The following is a 22,353-nucleotide window of genomic DNA, read 5'->3' as shown; positions in this document are numbered from 1 at the left end:
GCAATCTATCTGTGGCATTTGGTCTGCAGGGTGGTACATAGTTGGCCATGATGCAAAACGGATAAATGAGTGAAAACGATTCCCTGCATGCCAAACAAAGAGATGAGTTGACTCAGAGGCTTTGTACACGCCTGTACTGTACTGTACTGTACTGTACTGTACTGTACTGTACTGTACATGCCACGGGCACTCAGACAAGGCGCGTGATTGGTTTTCGGCATGACATCCACCAATGAGAGCACGATGAGCACGAGTGGATTTACCCCGTGAGCTGACTGGCTGCGCGTCATCGCAGCATCTTCCCTTGTTGTGTCTCGCCCGCCTCATCCACGCTGTTGACTGTCTAGCATACTGTATCTTGGTGTTGCGTTCGCGATAACCGTTTTTGTTTAAGCGATAACTTTTTTTGATGAGTTAAGCCCTTGCAATGCCGCCTAAGCGCTGTGCCACTGCGAAAGCTTCCTCCGGGGAGCCCAAGATGAAGAAGAAGATGATCACCATCAGGGAAAAAGTGAAACTTTTAGATATGCTCCAAGAGGGCAGACGTTATGCATCCGTGGCTCACCATTACAGCGTGAATGAATCGACAGTGCGGTACATCAAGTAAGATGAAGCAAACATCCGCAAAACTGCTTCAGTAATCTTCAATACGGAAGCGAAACGTGTGGTAACTTCACGTAATAAGAGAATTGTGAAAATGGAAGCTGCATTGGCTGTGGATTGCTGATTGCAGGAAAAAGACAGTGAGTTTGGACGCTAATATGATCAGGACAAAGGCGAAAGCTCTCTACGACCATGACGACAATGAAGAGGCTGAAGAAGGTGCTGACGAACCTGACGAACCTCAAGCCAGTACTCGCGCTGCCAGGAGTGATTCGCCTCCTCGAGGACGACGCTTTTCAGCCAGCAAAGGTTGGTTCGAAAAATTTCAAAAAAAGTTACAGCCTCAGAAGCGTGCCTCTGTTTGGTGAGGCTTCCTCTGCTAACAATGATTGTTGTTAACATGGATGAAACAGGCCTTTTTTGGAAGAGGATGCCTTCACATACATTCCTCTTCAAGGATGAAGTAAAGAGGCCAGCCTTCGAGCCCCAAAAGGACCGTGTTACTGTCATTATGTGTGGCAATGCTGCAGGTTTTATGCCTAAGCCAGGCCTTATTTATAAAGCCAAAAATCCACGGGCGTGAAAAAACAAAAATAAGGCTCTGCTGCCCGTGTACTGGATGCATAACTCCAAAGAATGGATAACGAAAGCTCTGACCCTCGATTGGTTCCTCCATTGCGTCATTCCCCAGGTGAAGCTGTATCTGGCTGAAAAGGGCCTCCCCTTTAACGTCCTTCTCCTGATGGACTGTGCAGGAGGCCATGCAACGGACCTGCAATATGACGGGGTGCAGATACAGTTTCTGCTCCCGAACACCACATCTCTAACTCAACCAATGCATTTAAGGCACTCTACACTCGCTCCACGATGGAGGGCCTCATCTCGGCAGTTAACGACGACAATGAAGAATTCACCTTGAAAGCATACTGGCGTAGTTACGACATTGCCTCATGTTTGTCTCATATCATATCATTAAAGGACATGAAAAGTGAGACCATAAATTCTAGCTGGAAGATATTATGGCCGAACGTAGTGCACGACTATCCAGGATTCACTCCTGACGAAGTTCATCACCCGCGGTGGAGAAGGCGGTGAGGCTGGCTCGCATCGTAAGGGATGAAGGATTTGTCGACATGATGGAAGAAGACGTCAGCGCCCTTATCGATTGCCACTCGGACCCACTGACAGATGAAGAGCTCCTTGAGATGACAAAGTCTGCAAGTAAGGAAGAAAACAAAGAAGAAACTGACAAGCGTGGCCTTACCCTGGAGAAGCTGCAACAGTTGTGCAACATGGCAAGGGCAATGCAACGATTTGCACAGGACATTGACGACAATATGGTTCGAGCCGTCGAGTTTAGCAATCGTGTTGACGGGGTTATGTCCTCGTACAGGGAAATTTGGAAACAAAAGAAAAAGCAAAGACAACAACTACCGATCACCATGCTTTTCTCCAAGTTGAAAACCCCAGCTGCACCGTCAGCGCCTCCAGCAGAAGAGTCTCCCGGTGAATCTAAAGCCTCTCCGAGTCAAGTAAGAGCCTCTCCTCCGCCACCAACACAAGCCTGTTTGCGTCTCTCAGAAGGCAATGTTGATGAATGTTAATTACTGTATAAGGTTTTATAGTTCAAGCTGTAAGTAAAAACGTGTACTGTTGTTATCATTGTCTCAAATATGTCAAGTATAAATACTGTTTACATATTTTAAACATTTTGGTACCCATATACACACACAAAAATTCAAAAATAGGGCAAATCCTACTTCATGGTTTTTCACATTTAGCGGGGGGTTCTGGTCCCCATTAACCGTGAAAAGCGAGGGATTACCGTATAAGGCAAGAAAGTACCGGGAGAATGTCTTGGCTTGTCGTTAAAGCTCACTTCTGGTCACATGATGGCGACGGGGCAGTGACGTCACCGTTTTTAAATTGTTGTGGATTTGCTAGTTCATACGGAAACGACGAGCCAGCGTTTTCAGATTTTCCCGCTCTGGAAGCTGCTTTGAAAAAATACCACTTCAGGTCACCCGGAACGCCATTCCGGTGTGGATGAGAGGATGAAATGCTAAAATATTTTGCCGCTTTGATGTGAAAACGTTTCCGTGTGGACAGTGTTTGTGTGTGGCGAGGTAAAACTGAGCCTTTTGGTTTATGTCACAAGAAATGTGTGACACTATCTCATGTTTTTAAACCTTGTCGTTACCTGCAGCGCTAGATGCGCGTATGACGTGCACAGGCAATCAGAGCTGCAACAATTAACCAATGAATCGCTGATTAATTAATTACCCATTTAACACATTTTTAACACACATTTCTGATATGATGCGGACCAAACCAGTAACTGTTTGTATTTGGTTCATAAAAAAATTATCGTTAGTTGCAGCCCTACGGGCAATTAAATACAACATTTACGATGTCTCCTGGACTCCATGTTAGTGTGCGCTGATTTTAAAGATGATGTCATGTACACGTCATTGTGCATCGAATACGTATCTCATAATACACTAAGTCCCCAACTTACGAACACAATTGGTTCCAGACGACCGTTCTAATGTCGAATTGTTCTTAAGTAGGGGAAAAGGTAATATTACCAATGATATAGGTACTACATGTACGTGTATACATATACAGTATATGTGTATGTATGTAAATATGAGTTTGGATGCAGTAGTAATATTAAACCAGGATAATTAATGAAAAAAACAATAAAAATGATATAATAATACGTAATGATAAATGTTATTTACCTTTGAAGAGGAGTGGTCGAGCATACGTCGTTGTGGTGGTAGAGGAGGAGGAGGAGTTATTGAAAAAAAGGACAAATCGTCATCGTTGTTAGACTCTTCTAAAAGAGGTAGTGTTCTGTGGGTGGTGTAGAATTAAGCAGGACTATTAACTCTTCATAAACTTTAATCACACGCTCTGTCCAGGTTGTATCTTACAGCTACAATTTAGCTTTCCATTTAGCTTTACACTCTATCTCCCCAGCGTCTAATTCTTCCTCTGTGGGTCTCATTAGCTCAAATGGCTTCCTCTGTTGGTCCCATTAGCAGTGTCACAGTGCCCTCTACTGGTCAAGCATGTACAGTAGCAGTATAAAGACTGATTGAGCGACTACAAAACAAAATAAAATAAAATATAGACCAGAGGGCTTGTGTTCGTATCCGCGAGTGTTCGCTAGTCGGGTGTTCGTAAGTTGGGGACCTAGTGTATTGATCAACAGATGTGTTATAATGCACCACCAAGTCAGTTGTGGTATGTGTGTATGAGGTGTGTTACGGTGCCATCTACTGTACTGAGCTGTAATTATAATGTGTTGATGAGCACGGGCAAACAGGTAGCTCCAAATATAAGAAAGAAAAAAGTTAGCGGCAAAACTATCAGTGGTAATCTAAATGTATTTGTGGCGGGCCACCACAAATAAATGAATGTATAGGAAACTGCAAATATTTTCATTGGCCTATTAGTAGGTTATTGTTGAGGCCTGTGAACTCTGCCCAGCAACAAGTGACCATTCAGCAAGAGATTATTATTGGGAACAAGAAGAAAACTTGCTCTTCAAACAGGAGGATGAACAAATTCATATCGTGGCAGAGGTTACCCAAAAGAGCAACATGAATGTTTCATGTTATATGACAATATGCATATGTGCATGTTTATGCATTTCATTGTGCGTGGCCATGTTAGCGAAGTAACTGCACCCTCCATACATTGAACGCAGCGTGTGCACTAATGAAGTCCTGTGGTGCATTTGGAACGGGCGAGGAGCATAACTAATTGTTGTGGACTCTGCAAAGACGCTATTAGCAGGCGAAAAAGACGTTGTGTAATTTATGTGAGGTTGCGGTGGGTGCTGCCTGCGGGCCCCGATGCATTAAAATCCATCGCTAAAAGTGCCTAGCTGGAGAGGAAGCCTCACGCTTCCCGTTTTCCCATGTCCTGCTTGGCCTTGCTCGCTGGGGATTCCAAACAAATGAATAATACATCTCGCCCATTTAATTTGGAAAGCAGCCGTAATGAGGCACTTTTGCACTGTGTTTGCCTCCGCCTGGGCCTCTGGCATGCCATAAAGCGCCACGTGACGCCGGCTGACTTGATGCAGTTAAATAGACTGTGCTAAAGCGACACGTAAGGCCAGAGATGCCAGACGTGTTTACATAGGAGGAGGCCGCAAATTGACTGAAAGATCATCAAGAGCTAGCAAACTTTGCTTTCACGCATAACAAAGACTGCAGCGTTTGTAATTAAGCATTCTAATCGCATAATAGCTCAATCACAGTGTGTCCACGGCATAAAACGTTAGCTCCTGCAAGCAGTAGAGTCAACAACAGTTAATTAAGCAGCACAATGTAACCATTTAAGAGGAATAGGTTAGGACTGGTTGCTTTGCTTCCCTCTAATGGCCCAAAAATAGGTAGTGCATCAAGTATACACCATAGACATACTATAGAGATGCCGCGTGGAGCGGGTTTGTTCACTGCTGTGACACGTCAACGTCGCCGCCATATTTGATGTGTCAAGGCTGCGCTGTAAATGAATACAAGTAAATGTACTTACTTTCATAAAGCGCTTTTCTAGAAAGAAATTTAAGTTAATGCGTCTTGTTTATACATTCACACACGCACTGACATATTTGGGCAACAATTAGGCACCAAATATTAATTAACTTCAATGTTTTTTTCATTTATTCATTTACAGTGCAGCCTGGACACATCCAATATGGCGGCGAAGTTGACGTACAGCTCAGCGCTCGATGCGGCGTCTACATACAGTATATGTGTATGTCTATGGTATACACTGCCAGTCAAACGTTTAGACACGCCTCTCAGCATGGATAAGTGACGCCGCATATGGCAAGCTAAATTAGGCATTAAAAAAACATTAAAATATCTCTCTCAACTGGATGCAAGCTCAACAGAATAGTACTTGAGCACCAGTGTCACTCAAACAAAGCTTTACTGCCTTTGTAACGACTTGTCGACCGAATTACAGAAGTGATGCATTGGTAAATACATGTGAAATGTAGGCATTTATTTAAATATTTTATTCAACTCACCGGGATTGTGTAACGCAGTCCAAAAACCATTTTAAAAATTCACACTTTATTTAATCACTTGTGACCATCATTTCCCTTCAAAAACGTTAGGACAGAGTCCCTCCCGCCCTTAAAGACACATGCACACTTTTTTCTGTGTTCCTCATATATCTTTATTGATAAAGTGTCTTAACAATTCAGAGCAATACAATACAAAACATTTACGGCAGGGGGGTCCAAATTGCGGCCTGGCGGCCTTTAGATAGTTAGATTGTATTAAAGTAATGGTATGCTAACACAAAGCTAAGATGTGGATGTTTTGTTCAGATAGTTTAGCTTATATTAACTTACATGGAATTGCTTTTATCATCTTTAATGTACAAAATGTACATTAGAACGTAATCTAGCCCTAATGTAGTGTATATAAAAGAAAAACAAAATACAATCATTATCTAATTTACTCAATCTAACATAATTAGAATTGGTTCCAGCAAAAATATTTTTTTTAAATCACATTTATTTATACAAAACAATACAGTATATATTTATTTCTTTTTTCTTTATTTTTTTTAAAACAAAATGTAGCTTTCTGGATCCCAAATTAATATCTGAATTCATTCATAATAACATACTAAATCACTACATATTGCATATTTTTGTATTTCCAGTCGTCCCCCGCCACTCTGCAGTTCAAATCAGTTTTTCAGAATAAATTCATTAATAAATTATCGCTGTTTTGTGGTTGACTACGGCCCATTATTTATCACAAATATACATATTTAATCAAATTTTAGGTATTCTTGGCCTAAATGAAGCATTTCAAGCATACAAATGGCTAAATGAACAAAATACAAGTATAAGGCATTCAGAAGACATAATATGTAGTATTCTACACTGGTCACTAAGTGTCAGTAATGTTACATTGATGAGACAATAGCCATCGCAGGAAGTACGCTGTCCAGAGAGGCTCTTATGTTATGTCTTATTTATGTCTAATATGTCTTATTTTCTGTTATTATGTCTACTATACTGGGTAATACGAGTGTAAAGGTGACTATAAGAGTGTTATTTCATGTCTAGAGGGCTCTAATAATGTTGAAAACATATATTTAGACGGTCGTAAACAGGTTGTCTGTGCTCGAACTATCAAAATATTCCATTTACAAAGAAGGAATCCTACATTGCGTAAATTCACTTATCACGATCGGATCTCGAACCAATGAACTGTGATAAACGAGGGATTACTGTGTATTTTAATGAATAAGACAATCTCATTGTTTGAGTGAAATAAGTGGGACAATGTCTAAGTTCCATTCCATTTTCTTCGGCTTATCCGGGTCGCGGGGGCAGGAGTCTCAGTAGGGATGTCCAGACTTTCCGGTCTCCGACCGCCTCTTCCAGGTCCACCAGGAGGACTCCAAGGCGTTTCCAGGCCAGCTGTGAGACGTAATCCCATTTCCTCTGCTTGTATCCACAACATTTCCTTAACTTTATGAGGAAAAAACAATCCATTTGGGTAATAAAAAGCAAAGCAATGAAGAAAACTAAATTACAAAACAGCTTTAATTGGGCAGGGAGGTGACAAAGAAGCCTTTTCAAAATAAAGACAAACCTTTACCACTCCTAAAATCAACAAGGACGTATTTATTGCTCATTTGTATTAGATCCAAGTGTGACAGGGAGCGCGTACAGAGGTTTAGGGCCTGGCTGGACGTCGTCCTTAAAGCTCAGAGACGCGCAGTCAAGGAAGGCTACGGCCCATTAAAGCACACCGCCTCGCTGCCATTTCACCATAAATGCTAATTTACTGCGGGGCGGGGGGAGGCTGTAACATTTTACAGCCAGCACTCTCAACAAATATGATCTCGTTTGAGATTATGATGGTGTTTGACCACAGGACAGTCATAAGACCCATAAGTCATGTAGCTCTATGATAATAATCTAAACGACAGAGGTGATGCCACTGAAGGCAAACAGCACCTCCTTTATGGTCTTTTCTTGGCTAATTAAAAACAAATAGAATGAATATGAAAGTAAAGGTTGTTTTGGTTGCAGGGAATTAAACATTTGAGGGCTGCGACGGATGGGTTTAAAAAGTGTAAATGTAAGATTAGAGAAGCTAAAAGAGAGCTACTTTCTATTCTGATAGACGCGAAGATGCGCTGTTTTTTTTTGGCAGGTTTGTTGCTATGTTTTACAAAAAATTCCACATATATTAGCTGCATTATGGCAGAAACGCAACAAGAACTTTAAAGGCACATTATGAATACAGTTAACTGAAAGAAATATAATGTGTATGCTATGATGACTTGTATTAAGAGAAATAGCCGCTCTCTTGTTGCCACGGTGACCGGTCTTTGGAAGTCTCCAATACTGGCTGACCAGCCTGGACACCTGCTGTTGGCTGTTGTATTGTATGTACTTTATTTATCCCACAGCGGGGAAATTTACTTGTTACAGCAGCAAGCAAGCAAGACAAGTAAAGAGAACAGTAAAGTAAAGTAAAGTAAAGCATCGTGACTACAACATGGTTGGCATGGTTGGTGGCAATAGCATCAGCTGCTAACGTTTGTGTTTAGTGTTGTTTGAAGAGAAAATGTTATCACACAGACAAGAGCTGTTACTTTACCGTGTAAAAAATGTGCACCACTCGCAGTTTATATTTAGATGTTATTATGATGGACAACAGTAGCCCTGAAGCAAAAACGAACAACACGTAATAGAAATGAAATTAGCAGAGCAGTGTATGTTTGGTTTATTTCTCAGTTTTCAGATAGTTAGCGGACACCTTCCTGGAACAGTGGGCAGACTGGATGACGCCATTTTCATGCTGGAGCGACTCGAAGGATGACAATGAATGCCTTGAGCCGCACTTTTGTCCAGATCTGCACCAAAATATAACCGATCTGCAGTGATTTTCATAGAATTTAGGTGTTTTTTGTGTAATCCTACCTCACGCTAAGGCAGAGCTAACCAGTGTTACTGACTGCTGCTTTATTGCATGAAGTATGAAGGATGCGGATATTGTTGACGTTAATGGTGGTCACCGCCGAGCATCCCTTTGCTCAGATTTAGCCCATGTGAGGAATAATGTGAAATGTGAGGGCATGAAGTGCAGCAGTGAGGAGGTATTTCACACCTAATGCCCCACTACAGAGCTCCAGTGAAGGAGTCGTCGCCTCACATTGAAATTCATACCTTGTCCCAGCTGGGGAGCCAGCACATTTTCCCCACATTGGTACAATAGACGTCTAATGATGCGCGAGAAGGAGAAATATTAGCCTGAAAAGTCCTTAAAGCGTGCGTATTCAATGACCACTCTGCACATTTGAGAGAAAAATGTTTTTTTCTTCTTTTGTTGGAGCTTCAGGCAGCTGCTGCTAGAAGGGAAGACGGGATGGAGATGGACTGTGACATTGTCGGCTTTGGACCCATCATCCCTCTCAGGAGGAGGGGATGTCAGGGCGGGGTGGGACGAGGGCAACGGTAAAGAAGCCCTGTCCACCCTGAAACGTTTTTGGGGAATCCACAAAAGAATGTTTTGTGAGCCTGAAAATGTCCCAGATCCAATCAACTGCACACTTTATGCACATGCTCCATCTCTTCTTCTGCTGTCCGACTGGCAGCACGCGGGCCATTGAATAACACCAGACCGGCAAAGAGATAGCCCTGCTCTTGTTGTGGTTGCACAAGATTCCTAAAAACAGCAGAGCGCTTCTGTACATAGAGCATCAGCAATTTGATATGAATGCATATCAATTTTGGAAATATGGGCCATTATTTTAATAATAATACACAGATACATATCCCATAGCTTTTGCATGTGTATGATGTCTGATGCGAGCGGCGATCCGTCCCACGATTGTCCTTGAATGCACCATTGTGCGTGTGCTTTCTCCCACACTGCACAGATAGACTACTGTACTGTATTTTCACCGTTTTTCTTTCACCTGGTCTCAAATGCTGATACTACGTGGGAATGCAGAAAGGTGAGTTGTGATGATGTTATCGAGCGATAATGTGCATATTTGTTGGTGCACAACCTCAAGTTAACTGCCAGCACACTTCCTTTTACCACACACATCAAACAGCAACGTAATAATCTTCTCTCTGGAAAAAAAGCCTCCAGGCTCGTACTGGTGGATGGTGGGTCTGTATTCATTTTGTGCTTTTAATTTGATGTTGTTACTGTCTTAGTTTTACACAATACATATTAAATAAGAAACATTACATCTCTATAATGTTGGACCCGCCCCAGATTTGTGGGAACACGAGCTGGTCCGTGGGAAAAAAAGTTGGGATCCTTAATGGGTGTTTTTGCAGTAGATCCTTAAAGACAGCAGAGCTTTCCTGTCATATAGGGGATCTTTGACTGGAATGTTTGCAATAGAACCTTAAAAACAGCAGAGCACTTCCGTCATATACAATATCATTGACTAGTGTTTTTGCAGTAGATCCTTAAAAACAGCAACACATCCCCGTCATACCAGACATTTTTTTCACAGTAGATAGATCCTTGAAAACAGCCGAGCATTCCCGTCGTACACAGGATCTTTGACTGGCATTTTTGCAGTAGATCCTTAAAAAGAGCTACTGTCCAATAGAGGATCTTTAACTAGCGTTTTGGCAGTAGATGATCAAAAACAGCAGAGGGCTCCTATCATAAATAGGATCTTTGACTGTCATTTTGCAGTAGATCCTTAAAAACAGCAAAGAGCTACTGCCCAAGAGAGGATCTTTAACTAGTGTTTTTGGCAGTAGATGCTCAAAAACAGCAGAGTGCTCCTGTCACACAGAGGATCGTTAACTTACGCTATTACAGTAAATCCTTAAAAACAGCAGAGCCCTCCCGTCATCTTTGACTTGTAAATTACTAGCTCGAACCGCCAACGCAAAAACAAGAGCCGAGTTCAATGAGTATCAAAGGGTCAACTTTTTGCTTTTTCTTTGGCTTTTTTGTGTAAGTAGAGAAGAAGAATAGGGGCAGGAAGTGACATGAGTCACCACACGCGTAATCCCTTGTTAGCAAAGTTAACATTTCTCCTATTAACACTGCTTCACTTCTTTTTACGCTTGTATGGCACTTAAGAATGTTAAACTATGATTTCAAACGTTGCCTGTACATTTAATAAACCTTTTATAATAGTGACAGGCAGCTTTACCCCCCTAAAGAACTTTCCAGCCTTCTCATCCAAGCGTTTATGCGCAGTTGTGACATGCAGCATGCTGCAGTGTCACAGAGAAGAAGGGAAAAGGGAGGGAAGCAAAAGTGTGATTTTAATCTCCGCTTGCCAGCCACTCATCCATTTAATCTAAACAGCTGTTTAAGAAACAACTTCCTGCGGCGCGCGTCATTAATTGGACGTAATTACAAACTGCACATGAAAACAAACTGTTTATTTGATGTCGGCAAGCCTCACTTCCGACTGTTTGCAAGTCACAGCAAAGCATTTAGTCAATGCTTTTTATTTATTTTTTGATGCATTTGTCAGCTCTCAACCTGGATGGCGACACACTGCCCTCTAGCGGTCAAGTCCTGCATTGTAGCATAGATAGATCCTCCAGATTGGAGCCTTTCATAACAGATCATGCCACATGGTGGTCTAGTGGTTAGCATGTTGGCCAACACAGTAACAGTCTGGAGGTCGGGAAGACCTGGGTTCGATTCTCCCTTGGGAGTTTGCATGTTCTCCCCGTGCGTGTGTGGGTTTTGTCCGGGTACTCCGGTTTCCTCCCACATTCCAAAAACATGCATGTTAGGTTAATTGGTGACTCTAAATTGTCCATAGGTATGAATGTGAGTATGAATGGTTGTTTGTCTATATGTGCCCTGTGAATGGCTGACGACCAGTCCAGGGTGTACCCCGCCTGTCGCCCGAAGTCACCTGGGATAGGCTCCAGCATGCCCACGTGACCCTAAAGAGGAGAAGGGGTATAGAATATGGATGGATGCATAACTGATCATACGGGGATTTTAATTAACTTACTTTAATTGAAAATTATTATTGGTTATATGGTTTACTTGGGGGTTTTTTGCTAACAATTATTATTTTCTATAATTCAATATTTGAAGATTAAAGTTTAATTATAAACTGGTTTATTTGTACTTATTAATGTGGGAAAATGAGACATATTGCCGTGTTAAACTGTCTTGCTGCATCAACCAGGTTATTTAAAGTTTCAGTTAAAGTTATCATTTTTTACACTCCAAAGACAGACTGACAGTTGCATATTAAAACTGTCAGCATGGTAACACTTCAGATGTTAATCACCTGTGTTGCCGCTGCTTTAATGTGACACATACAGTATAATGTGCTGTGCATAGAGTCACAAATACATACAGACCTCCTGCAGCGTCTAGCAGGCTGTTCTTCTTCTTCTTCTCAGCCAATCAGTACTGAGGACATGTAGCTGTAGCTCTGTGGCATGCTACAAAAGCTAGCAAGGAGTCTCAAAGCGGAGGTCTGCTGGTCCAACATGGCGGCACCAAGTCAGCCAATCACCATGCTCATTTGTTCATGTCGGCCAACACGTCCTTCTCCAGACTCTGAGCAAAGCGGTGGTTGAGGAAGAGTAGCTGGCCGTGAGGAAGCAGACGACTAAGGAGAACGTCGATGCGGTTGCTCTTCAGTAGAACCTGAACAAGGTGAAATAAGAGATTTTTTGTCCCCCACATAGGCCTGTCACGATAACAAATTTTGCTGGTTGATGATTGTGCTACAAATTATCGCCGATAATCAATACTATCGACATCTTTGAGACCATTTTTTCATTATAATTATTGTCATGAGGTGTAATTCACAATTTGTGATGGTACTCAAGTATAGTGTACCTGTGCCTGTATAGTCCGTGTCTCTGTTAAGACAAAAAAAAAAACCTCACACACGCACACAGTTATGTAGTGTATTGTTAACTAATGTAGCGGGTCATATTTGAGCTGAGCCACATATCTGTAGTGGCGCAGTAAAATGCAGTGTTGCTGATTGTCCTTCAACACGTTTTCTTTCACTCGGTTATACACTTGAGGAATTGCTGTTTGTGACATGTGCATGTACGTTCTCCCAGGTAATTCGTACCGTCTGTCAAACATTTCTAAAATTTCCCGAAATGTTGGCTTTTCAACCGTATTGAAAGTTTGCATTTCTTTTGTAGCGAGCGACACTGTCTGTGAGCGTATACCATTTTGCGCTGTTTCATTTTATGTATTTACTTCGTCGATCAAACGCCTCAGTAAGCCTTGACTGTCGGGACGAAGGCTCTGCTGCATCTCCACACTGGAGCTGTGGCATTTGACTTTTTTTACCTTCGTTCATATTAGCGTTTGCTTGCTAACTGCTAGCACTGGGTCTCTGTATCCACTCACTAGTAACCCCGCCTCCACGTACTGGGACAAAGAGGTTGAATGGCTGACAGGAGAGTTCACTCTCTCTGTTCATTCCACTATAGAATTTATCAAGGCCGTCAAAATTAACAACCTTGTTTGTTTGGGTTTTTTTTAATCGTTCGATTAATCGATTTATCGATTATCGTGACAGGCAATGTATTCACACATTATATTGTCACAATACAAAAAAGGTCCCCGGCTACGAAAAAGTGACTTTATAATGATATTCTTACGGTACCTAATATGTCCCCAGAGCTTGTTTATGAGCACCAAACGTGAGATCTACTGTTTCCTTCACTTGTTCGCTCTTTTGAGAGAAGAGGCGTGCAAACGTTCGCTTTTCATGACGTCTTGTAGGTGAAACCTCCTTTCTTACGGACATAATACTGCCTCTGATCTGCCCCTGGTAAATGAGCCTGCCTGTATACGCCCACCACTTTGGAAATTAGCAGGCTTTGCTACACATCTTCATCTTCAATCAAACTCTGTATTTCATCTAATTTGAACGTGGAGGTGTACCTGATGACACTTGCATCCATGCCCTCTTAAAATGTTCACTTTTTTCTCACCTCGCTGCCTTGGCCCAGCATGTGGAGGTGCTCCAGGCAGTGTCTGATCAGGTTCCGGAGGGTTCCCTCAGCCAGAATGAGGTTCTCGTGAGGTTCGCACACCATCACAAAAGCCAAACTTTGCACGGCAATCCACAGTGCGCTCATCTCCTCAGAAAAGGGGTCTCCGGATCGGAGCCGCACCACCCCGCTGTTGGCCTCCTGCAGAGCCAGCGCCTCCTCGCCGGGCAGCATCTCCATCAGAGGACGCCCAGAAGCTTCCCGGGACATGGAGACAGCACTGTGGACCTGCCTGGACCAAACAAGACATTTCCTCAGTTATCATCTTAAAGGAAAACTTTACGTGAGACATGAACACACGCCTTTCTCTTTTCTCTGAGAGGAAATGTGAACGTTTACTTTGCAAGTCGATTTCGGTGTGCTCCAGTAAATTTTCTGCTTGCCTTCCTAAAATTTTAAGTTAGGTGCCACTGTGCTCCCAGGAGAAAAAAAGTTAGTCTGCCGCTGCTGCAGCTTTGTTTTTGTTTTTGAGTTTGGAAAAGTTCATGTTAGGTGTAAGCGTACATGCTGCTATTTGAAATCAAGGCGCCCAGGAAGGAAGTTCCAGTCATGCTTAAAATGACCCAAATTCGGCAAAATACTTTAAGTATTACATGTTATCATCAATGTGTCTGTTACTACATGTATATAAAACTATCAAACTTTGTTAGAGGTTTTTGGAGGTGTTTTAATAGCGCGCTTTCTAGGCGGAATAGGTGTGTCTCATTACTGCTTCAATTAGATGCCTCTTTTTATCAGTTTTTATATCTATAGAAAGCACAGCAAAGAGAAAGATGTGTGTTCATGTCTGACAGGGATTGTGGATGATGGGCAAAATTCCAAAAAAAGCAGAGTTTTCCTTTAAGAAGAAACTGTTACTGCTGCTTAGTACATCACAGCATGCCAGAGCAATACCCGAGAAATACCCGAGATCCGAGGTTCCCAAAGTGGGGTACGCACATTGCCGCAGGGGGCACGTGAATGAAAATTAAAAACTCCTTCACTACATTAGGGCCGAACACTGAAATTTACATAATGCACTCGAACGCCTCATGTGAACAGCCACAGTTGTACGGTGCAGAACAAAGGTGAGAGCATGAAGTGGTTCACTGTTCTGTGTGCGTTCAGATGAACAAATAAGTGATTTTGAAGATGACATTATGCATTAAAAGTTTTTAGTCTTGAAGATTTCCGTTTATATTATACATTGTTATTATATATGAGAGCTGGTCTTCTGACGTGGTGCTGTGATTAATTGGTGCGTTTTCTGAGCTGTTTGAGCCTGTCATTTGTTTGTTGACTGGATGCACTGACTGTTTAAAAAAAAAAAAAAAATTTTGCACGTGTAAGTCAATTTATACTTTCACAAATAATGTCTTCTTCGGGCATTGCGGTCACTTTGTTCGACGGTCCTTGAACACACCGTGTGTGAGGCAGATTGAGACTTACGTGTATGACTTTCTCCGACGTTGCACAGGCAAACATGTATTTTCTATTCTTCCTTTCACCTCATCCTTATTCACAAATGTTAATGCGTGTAAATGCACAGAGGTGAGGTTTAATTCTGTTAGGTCCTGTGCATAATGTCACGCTATATGTGCTCGTTATGGTGTACTGTATGTCCGTTCGGCTTAGTAATAAGCCTAATATTGAATTAATTTCCTGATTTCCATACGATATGTGCCTTTGTTTTCATAATTATTACCTTTATGCGTAACATTGGTTGCATTGCACTGATTATTTCCATGTTGCTGCAGACCAAACACAGCATAACAGCATAAAGACCACAGTTTACCACAGCTTGTCACCACTTAAATACTCAGTACACATACAAATACAAATAAATTCACCAAACTGAAGACAAAACTGCCAGGAGATAGCTTACCCCTCTAAAACCCTCTCAGTTTGAAATGATTAGCCTCTGTGTGCAGTTGAAAAATAAGATAAATAATACTTAATATGTCATATTTTATATTTAATAATATAACAAAGATGTTTCATTGTGTGGTTTATGTTTCTTCAATGTGCAGGAGTAAGGGGTACATGACTTGCAGTCAGATGTCTTAAGGGGTACGCGACTAAAAAGTTTGGTAACCACGACCATAGATGCCCTTCAAATGGTCTGACTGGATGTTAGTAAGTGCTATGATCTTCCAAAAAATGCTGTAGCAAATTGACTGCAGATTTCCTAATATTTTGACTCTAACACAGACCAAAAAAATCTAGCGCAATCACGTTATGTTCTGGTCCACTCCACTGATTAAGAAAAAAAAGGACCAATTTACCGCGCCACCACGGCGAGCTTCTCAGCCGAGAGAAGTCGCCTCTCCTTCGGGTTAAGATGCTGCTGCTGCCCGGCATGAAATACAGCCTCGTCCGGCCCGAAGACGCGAGAGTAGAGCACCCTGCTCTCCCCTGGAGCAAGGGCGTTAATCTGGCACACGGTGTGGATGATGAAACAACGAACCATGTTCGTTTAAGAAGTCTCGTCGGTCTGTTTATTCTGATGTTGTGCTGCCCATCGAATCGCTTCCGGGATTTTGGTCACATGACCGACTTGTCGTCGTCTTGTTGCTATGTGTAGTTTGAGTCACCAGATGGCGCGCACGGCACAGCTAACGTAATCCGGGCAATCATTTCACTACTAAAATAATGCACTCGAGCAAAAGTATTGGTCTAAAAATCTCCTAAAAGTTCAACAAAAAAAATATATTGAAAATAAAAATATTTGAAATGTGCGAGTAGAAGTTGCTAGTTACTTTTTAAGGGGGGGGGGCTTATAGTGAATTATGTGTGCCGATGGCCCTGGTAAAGAAACAAGTGCTTCATGCATTGTGTGTGTGTGTGTGTTTGTAAAGTAGTCAGCAGCCGTGCTAACAGCTGCTGCTCACACTGAGAGATCTCTTGTAGCAGGAGCTGCAGTGAAGGAAGAAAAACACATGGTCTGATTTGTTAACATTACCACCGCTGTCCTGTTGACCTCTGACCCTCCACTTGGTGCGGTCCAAGTCTGAGCGCAGTGGCGCCCTCAAAAAGACACTCATTCTTGTGCTTGGAGGTGAAGCTGTTGATCGATGTACAATCCAATATATTATGGATCTACAACATTATGTCGGCCAACTGTAAAATATTTTATTGTATTTTACTGTAAATAATATATAAATGTAAATAAAATAAATAATTTTAGTATAGTTTAGCTTAATTTTGTTTAGTTTATTTGCCTTTTATTGACACATTAAATGACTGTTATTAGTGTGCAGGATGCTCCTGCGTGAAAAATGTCAACTCGTGCAGATGAGTCACGTTTCCTCTGAATGACAACAGCAGAAAACATGTGACACGCTCTGACCAATCAGGCTGCAGCCCGCCTCTTTCGAATAAAAACAAGGTAATTCCATTTTTGTGTGCTGTGGATGAGGACAGGAAAGTAAGTAACGACGCCATGTTGAGTCAGACAGGAAGTTTGTCTTTCTAACACTAAAACATGTTTTGCCAGCCCCGCCTTAGCACACAAGTCTTTGTTTACATCGCTCATTTTAGCGCCAACAGGTCAGCGTTGATCACCACAAGACAGATGAGCATGATGGGACTACGTATATGGCCTATTCTGTATGTGTGAGCTTTTTTAGAGTCTCGTTAGTCTATTGCTCAGCAACATACAGTGGTGAGAAAAAGTGTTTTTTCCCCTTCCTGATTTTGCATTTTTTGCATGTTTGTCACACTTAAATGTTTCATATCGTCAAACATTTAAATATTAGTCAATGACAACACAACTGAACACAAAATGCAGTTTTTAAATGATTTTTTTTATTATTAAGGGAGAATAAAATCCAAACCTACATGGCTATGTGTGAAAAAGTGATTCCCCCACTTATAACATAACTGCAATTAATTCATGTAAAGCTTTGGGACTGCAGCCAACCACAGTAAGAGTCATTATCCGCAAATTGTGAAAACAGTGGTGAACCTTCCCAGAAGTAGCTGGCCAACCAAAATGACCCCAAGAGCGCAGCAACAACAAATCCAAGAGGTCACAAAAGACCCCACAACAACGTCCAAAGAACTGCAGGCCTCTCTTGCCTCAGTTAAGGTCAGTGTTCATGACTCCACCATAAGAAAGACACTGGACAAAAACGGCCTGCATGGCAGAGTTACAAGACCAAAACCACTGCTGAACAAAAAGAACATTAAGGCTCGTCTCAATTTTGCCAGAAAAAATCTTGATGATCCCCAAGACCTTTGGGAAAATACTCTGTGGTCTGACAAGACAAAAGTTTTACTTTTTGGAAGTTTTGTGTCCCATTACATCTGCTGTAAAAGTAACACTGCATTTCTGAGAAAGAACATCATACCAACAGTAAAATATGGTGGTGGTAGTGTGATGGTCTGGGGCTTTTTTGCTGCTTCAGCACCTGGAAGACCTGCTGTGATAAATGGAACCATGAATTCTGCTGAAGGAGAATGTCCGGCCATCTGTTGGTGACCTCAAGCTGAAAGCAACTTGGGTTCTGCAGCAGGACAATGATCCAAAACACACCAGCAAGTCCACCTCTGAATGGCTGAAGAAAAACAAAATGAAGACTTTGGAGTGGCCTAGTCAAAGTTCTGACCTGAATCCTATTGAGATGCTGTGGCATGACCTTAAAAAGGTGTTCATGCTGGAAAACCCTCCAATGTGGCTGAACCATTTTTTGTGGAGTTATATGGACAAAGGCCAAAAATGGTCCTATCTCGCAATGTTAAAGAATCCTTTAGAAAAATTCTTGGATGCAGACGTGATCTGCATCACCCCCAAAATTTAATCAGTACTTTCATATCCCATTTCCGACAACTCCTGAAAATTGTATCCAAATCCATTGAGAACCTTTCAAGTTATTTTGAACAGAAACAAACAGATTAACGCTGGCAAAAACATAATCTCCTTGACGGAGGTAATTACTACTTCAGCCTCTGACACTGCGGTTGAAAATCTAGAACTTCCATCTGGAAAGTTTTAAACAGCAGGCAGTATCAGAGGTTAAAGTTCAAGATGCGAGAGTACTCACAGCAAGTTCTACATTTAAGTTCGCAACATCGTTATCATAAGTTAAAGTTCTAGAAAGGGCAGTTCTAGATGCAAGAGTACTCACATCTAGAACGTTAACTAACCTCTGAGATGCCAGTGGCGGAGCCAGACATTTTTTATTGGGGTGGCCAAGGTGAGACCATTACTCACATAGGGGTAATGGTCCTGAATTGTCTGGATGGCCAGTGGGGTGGCCGGAGAGCGACCAGGAGTGGCCACCCCGTAGCTCCGCCACCACTTTTGGACCGTTTATTAGAGCAATGAATAGCTGAGCAGTGTGCCAAGGACATGTTTTCAATGCATAGTTTATGGATTCTGGTCCCCATCATGGCGGCCAAACACGTGCAGGACATAATAAGGAAGTGGATACTCCTGTTTTAACTCTAGACTCCTTGGTTTACAGCACATAAATATTGACATATTTATGTGCTGAATCACGCTTCAGAATCGAAGTCAAAGTCAACATAGTGACAAAATTTGACCGGAACCGACCAAAATCATCATGGAAAACTTACCTACCGCTTGCAGTTCATGCAAGACGCTGTTTTATTGACAGCTCCTCCACACGAAAAGTTGTGTGCTGCAGTGAAATGCGTCCAAGCGGAAACACCGGTTAGGCTGAACTAATGTTCTGCACCACAGAGCCGCATTTGTCAAAATTGTCCCACAGCCATGGGAGTGGCCCCTGGGGTGGCCGGAGAGCGACCAAGGCCACTGTGAGATGTGAGCGTCTAAGACTCTAGAACTGTAATCTCTGGGACTGCTGTATCTTCTAACAATACAGCTCGAGATGTGCAAGTTGGAGACACAAAGGTTAAAGTTCCAGAATGGGCTGTCTAGATGCGAGAGTACTCACATCTCGAACTTTAACCTATGATACTGCCTGCTGTTTAAAACTTCAGAAGTAAAATTTCTAGATTTGCAAGTTTTAAACAACAGTATCAGAGGTTGAAGTTCTAGAATGGACAGTTCTATATGTGAGATTTCAACTGCAGTCTCTGGGAACTGCTGTGTCTAACCAGTGATTGTGTTCTAGATGTGAGTGTTCTCGGCTGATACTGTTGATGAAAGCTTGCACATCTAGAACTGTAGAAGTCGAGCTTCTAGAACTGTATTCTCTGGGACTGCTGTGTCAAGGACTCACGCATCTACATAAAACTAGTCAGGAAAAGGTTCATGAAGGCTACAAGCTGGAACTTGATTTGCGTTTGTCTAAGTTCCCTCTAGAACTAGAAGAAAACAGGAGGCTCCTGGTTGTCACAAAGCAGCTCCGAAGCTGGCGAAGAGCCAGAGGGGGGAGGGAGCAGTTGTCATTCTTCCATACAGTAACAAGCTCACGTGTTTATTACATGTGACTTCCTCTCCCGCCTCCTGTTGAACTCCAGTCAGGACACGACTTGCAATAGGAGGAATGTGTGTGTGTGTGTGGGCAGGGCACGTGCCTTGGCTGAGGCCACTCCCAAGGTCGCTTTGAGAGGGAGAATTTGAACAAACTGGCGCCGTGCACAGCTCACATGAGGGAGAAATGAAGCATTTTGCCAGCGCAACTGTTTCATATCCAGTCTTTGCTTTTGTTTTGGTGACTGCATCCATTATGTGCTTACAGTACGTGAGGCCACGCTCACAACACCTCAAGCACAATCATTTCAAATTCTAAACAAATCATATGGTTGTGTTATTGTTTTTCACACAAAGTGCAGAGAGCTGGCAAAAGTGCTGCTTGTCACGTTAGTGTAATTACTACAAACACACACACCTCCTGGAAAAATGTGTGTAATGCAGACATCTCTGTGATGACCGCATGAGTGTTCTTGGACGACATTCATCTCCGGGCGTCTTCAGGAGAAAACAATCTTTTTTTCTATAGGAAATCATGTAAATATAAACGATCTGTTCCAGCTAGCCTTCATAAAACCTTTAAGTGTACAGTCAATGTTTTAAGTCAATCAAATGCTAAGCTGTCATACACGTGTAAAAACAATACAGCCTGTACTCACCCGTTGATGACACGTCTTACAAGACAGGTCACATGTCACAGAGAGACCCAACTCATTTTCCAGAGTTCGCTCCATTCTTACTGTAGCTTTCTTTCGCCACATCGCAGTGAGCAGCCTGGACAGATGTTTACCGCTTTCCTGTCACATGTGGTTTATTATATATTTGCTCTTTGCCATCAACTAAAAAAAAAAAACCCAACAAAAACAAATAAAAAGAAAAGCAGACTTGTGGAGTTAATACTTAAGTTCAGGGCTGCTCACACTTTTTCAGCCTGCTTGCTACTTTTAAAATGACCAAGTCCCAAAGATCTACCTCCTACTATAAATATAGAAAATATATATATTTACTACATTTATTAAAAAAATATGAGTACGTATTTATGTACGTTATACATGTATATCAGGGGTGCACGCACTTTTTCAGCATTTAAGTTCCAAGTCAAAATGATCTACCTCTTTTTATAAAACATATATATATACATATATATATATATATATATATACACACACACACAGTAAAATCTAACTTTGAAATGCTATTGTAAATACTTAGTATTTCACATTCACATGTTCAAAGTTCACAGGTAATCAAAGTAGTTGATATCATAATTATAGTCAGTATGGCAATAAAGATAATAATGAATTCCGCATTAGTTGTGTACATAACCTGAGTACGGGTAATAAGTCAGTCAAATTAGCTATGTAACGTTCATTAAGAGACAGTTCATGTATTACATCCAGTTAGCATTTGCTATCAAACATTACCCATATACAAGAATTTAAAATGATGCAAAAGACAATGCAGCCAAAGTCAAGGCAACATATTGAAAAGGTTTCAGCAATGAGCACATTTTCCATTTCATCACTAAATAATACTTTAAGAAGCGGACGTGTAGAAAACACTGATTTCTGTAGTGGAGTTCATGACACGAAGCAAAGCCATCAAACTATACACTTCTTTTTCTACATAACTAGCCCCTACTCGTGAACAGATAACTTTAGTTATAGATGTAAGCATCTTACCGCTGAGTTAGTTCATCCGTAATCAGAATAATAAAGATGAAAGTTGCATCTCCGTTTGTAGCTTGAAACGGGGGAGCAAGAGCGAATCAGGACGGCACCCCTGCTTCAGATGCTTGCTGAGCTGAAGTTGCACCAGTGGAGGTGTACGGATTGATCCAAATATTGATCATATCGATAACAGGGTAGAACCAGATCGATGCTAGCGTGATGGGATCGCTAGTTATCTTGTTTATTTTCAGAAAAATCTGCATGCTTTCTGTGTTCAAATACATTTTATACATTTGTAAACTGTCTTATATAGTGTACTAAATGATAAATGATTCACAAATGTGTATTTACAATCTACAATGTTATTGTTGTGTTTTATTCTGATAATGACCATCAAATTAAAAGACAAACATCACAAAATCATTAAATGATCTTGGCTCTCTGGGCTGGCTCTTGGACTGATCTTTGTGCTGCCTGCCCCTGTGGGCCTGGTGGCCTTCTGGCGGCCGGGGCCCGGCCTGGCTATTTGGGGCGGGGCTCTTTGGGAGGTGGAAGGCGGCCCCTTTCCTTTCATGCATTCTCAGTGACAATTACACGCCCACACATTCTTGCACCTTTATATATATGAAGTCTTCCCCACATACAGAGATACC

The 22,353-nt window shown here is 41.8% G+C and overlaps 1 protein-coding gene across 3 annotated transcripts; it reads right to left on the bottom strand.

Annotated features, from left to right (window-relative positions):
• Positions 1-5,579: 5,579 nt before the first annotated feature.
• On the bottom strand, positions 5,580-16,152 carry ap5s1 (adaptor related protein complex 5 subunit sigma 1). Of its 3 annotated transcripts, none has more exons than XR_008573543.1 (4): positions 15,913-16,152; positions 13,589-13,880; positions 11,981-12,272; positions 5,580-7,123 (listed from the first exon to the last, which is right to left on the bottom strand). XR_008573543.1 is itself a non-coding variant. In XM_054797680.1 (3 exons), the coding sequence occupies exons 1-3, from the start codon at positions 16,095-16,097 to the stop codon at positions 12,144-12,146; spliced, it is 606 nt and encodes a 201-aa protein (XP_054653655.1). In that variant the 5' UTR covers positions 16,098-16,152; the 3' UTR covers positions 5,582-12,143. The 3 variants fall into 3 exon arrangements, 1 of the variants encoding a protein (XP_054653655.1); XR_008573542.1 differs by having other exon boundaries at positions 5,582-11,551; XM_054797680.1 differs by having other exon boundaries at positions 5,582-12,272.
• Between the last annotated feature and the right edge of the window lie 6,201 nt (positions 16,153-22,353).

This window comes from Dunckerocampus dactyliophorus, chromosome 13 (assembly GCF_027744805.1).
Source record: "Dunckerocampus dactyliophorus isolate RoL2022-P2 chromosome 13, RoL_Ddac_1.1, whole genome shotgun sequence".
Lineage (NCBI taxonomy): Eukaryota > Metazoa > Chordata > Actinopteri > Syngnathiformes > Syngnathidae > Dunckerocampus > Dunckerocampus dactyliophorus.
This window is presented reverse-complemented; position numbering and strand designations above follow the sequence as displayed.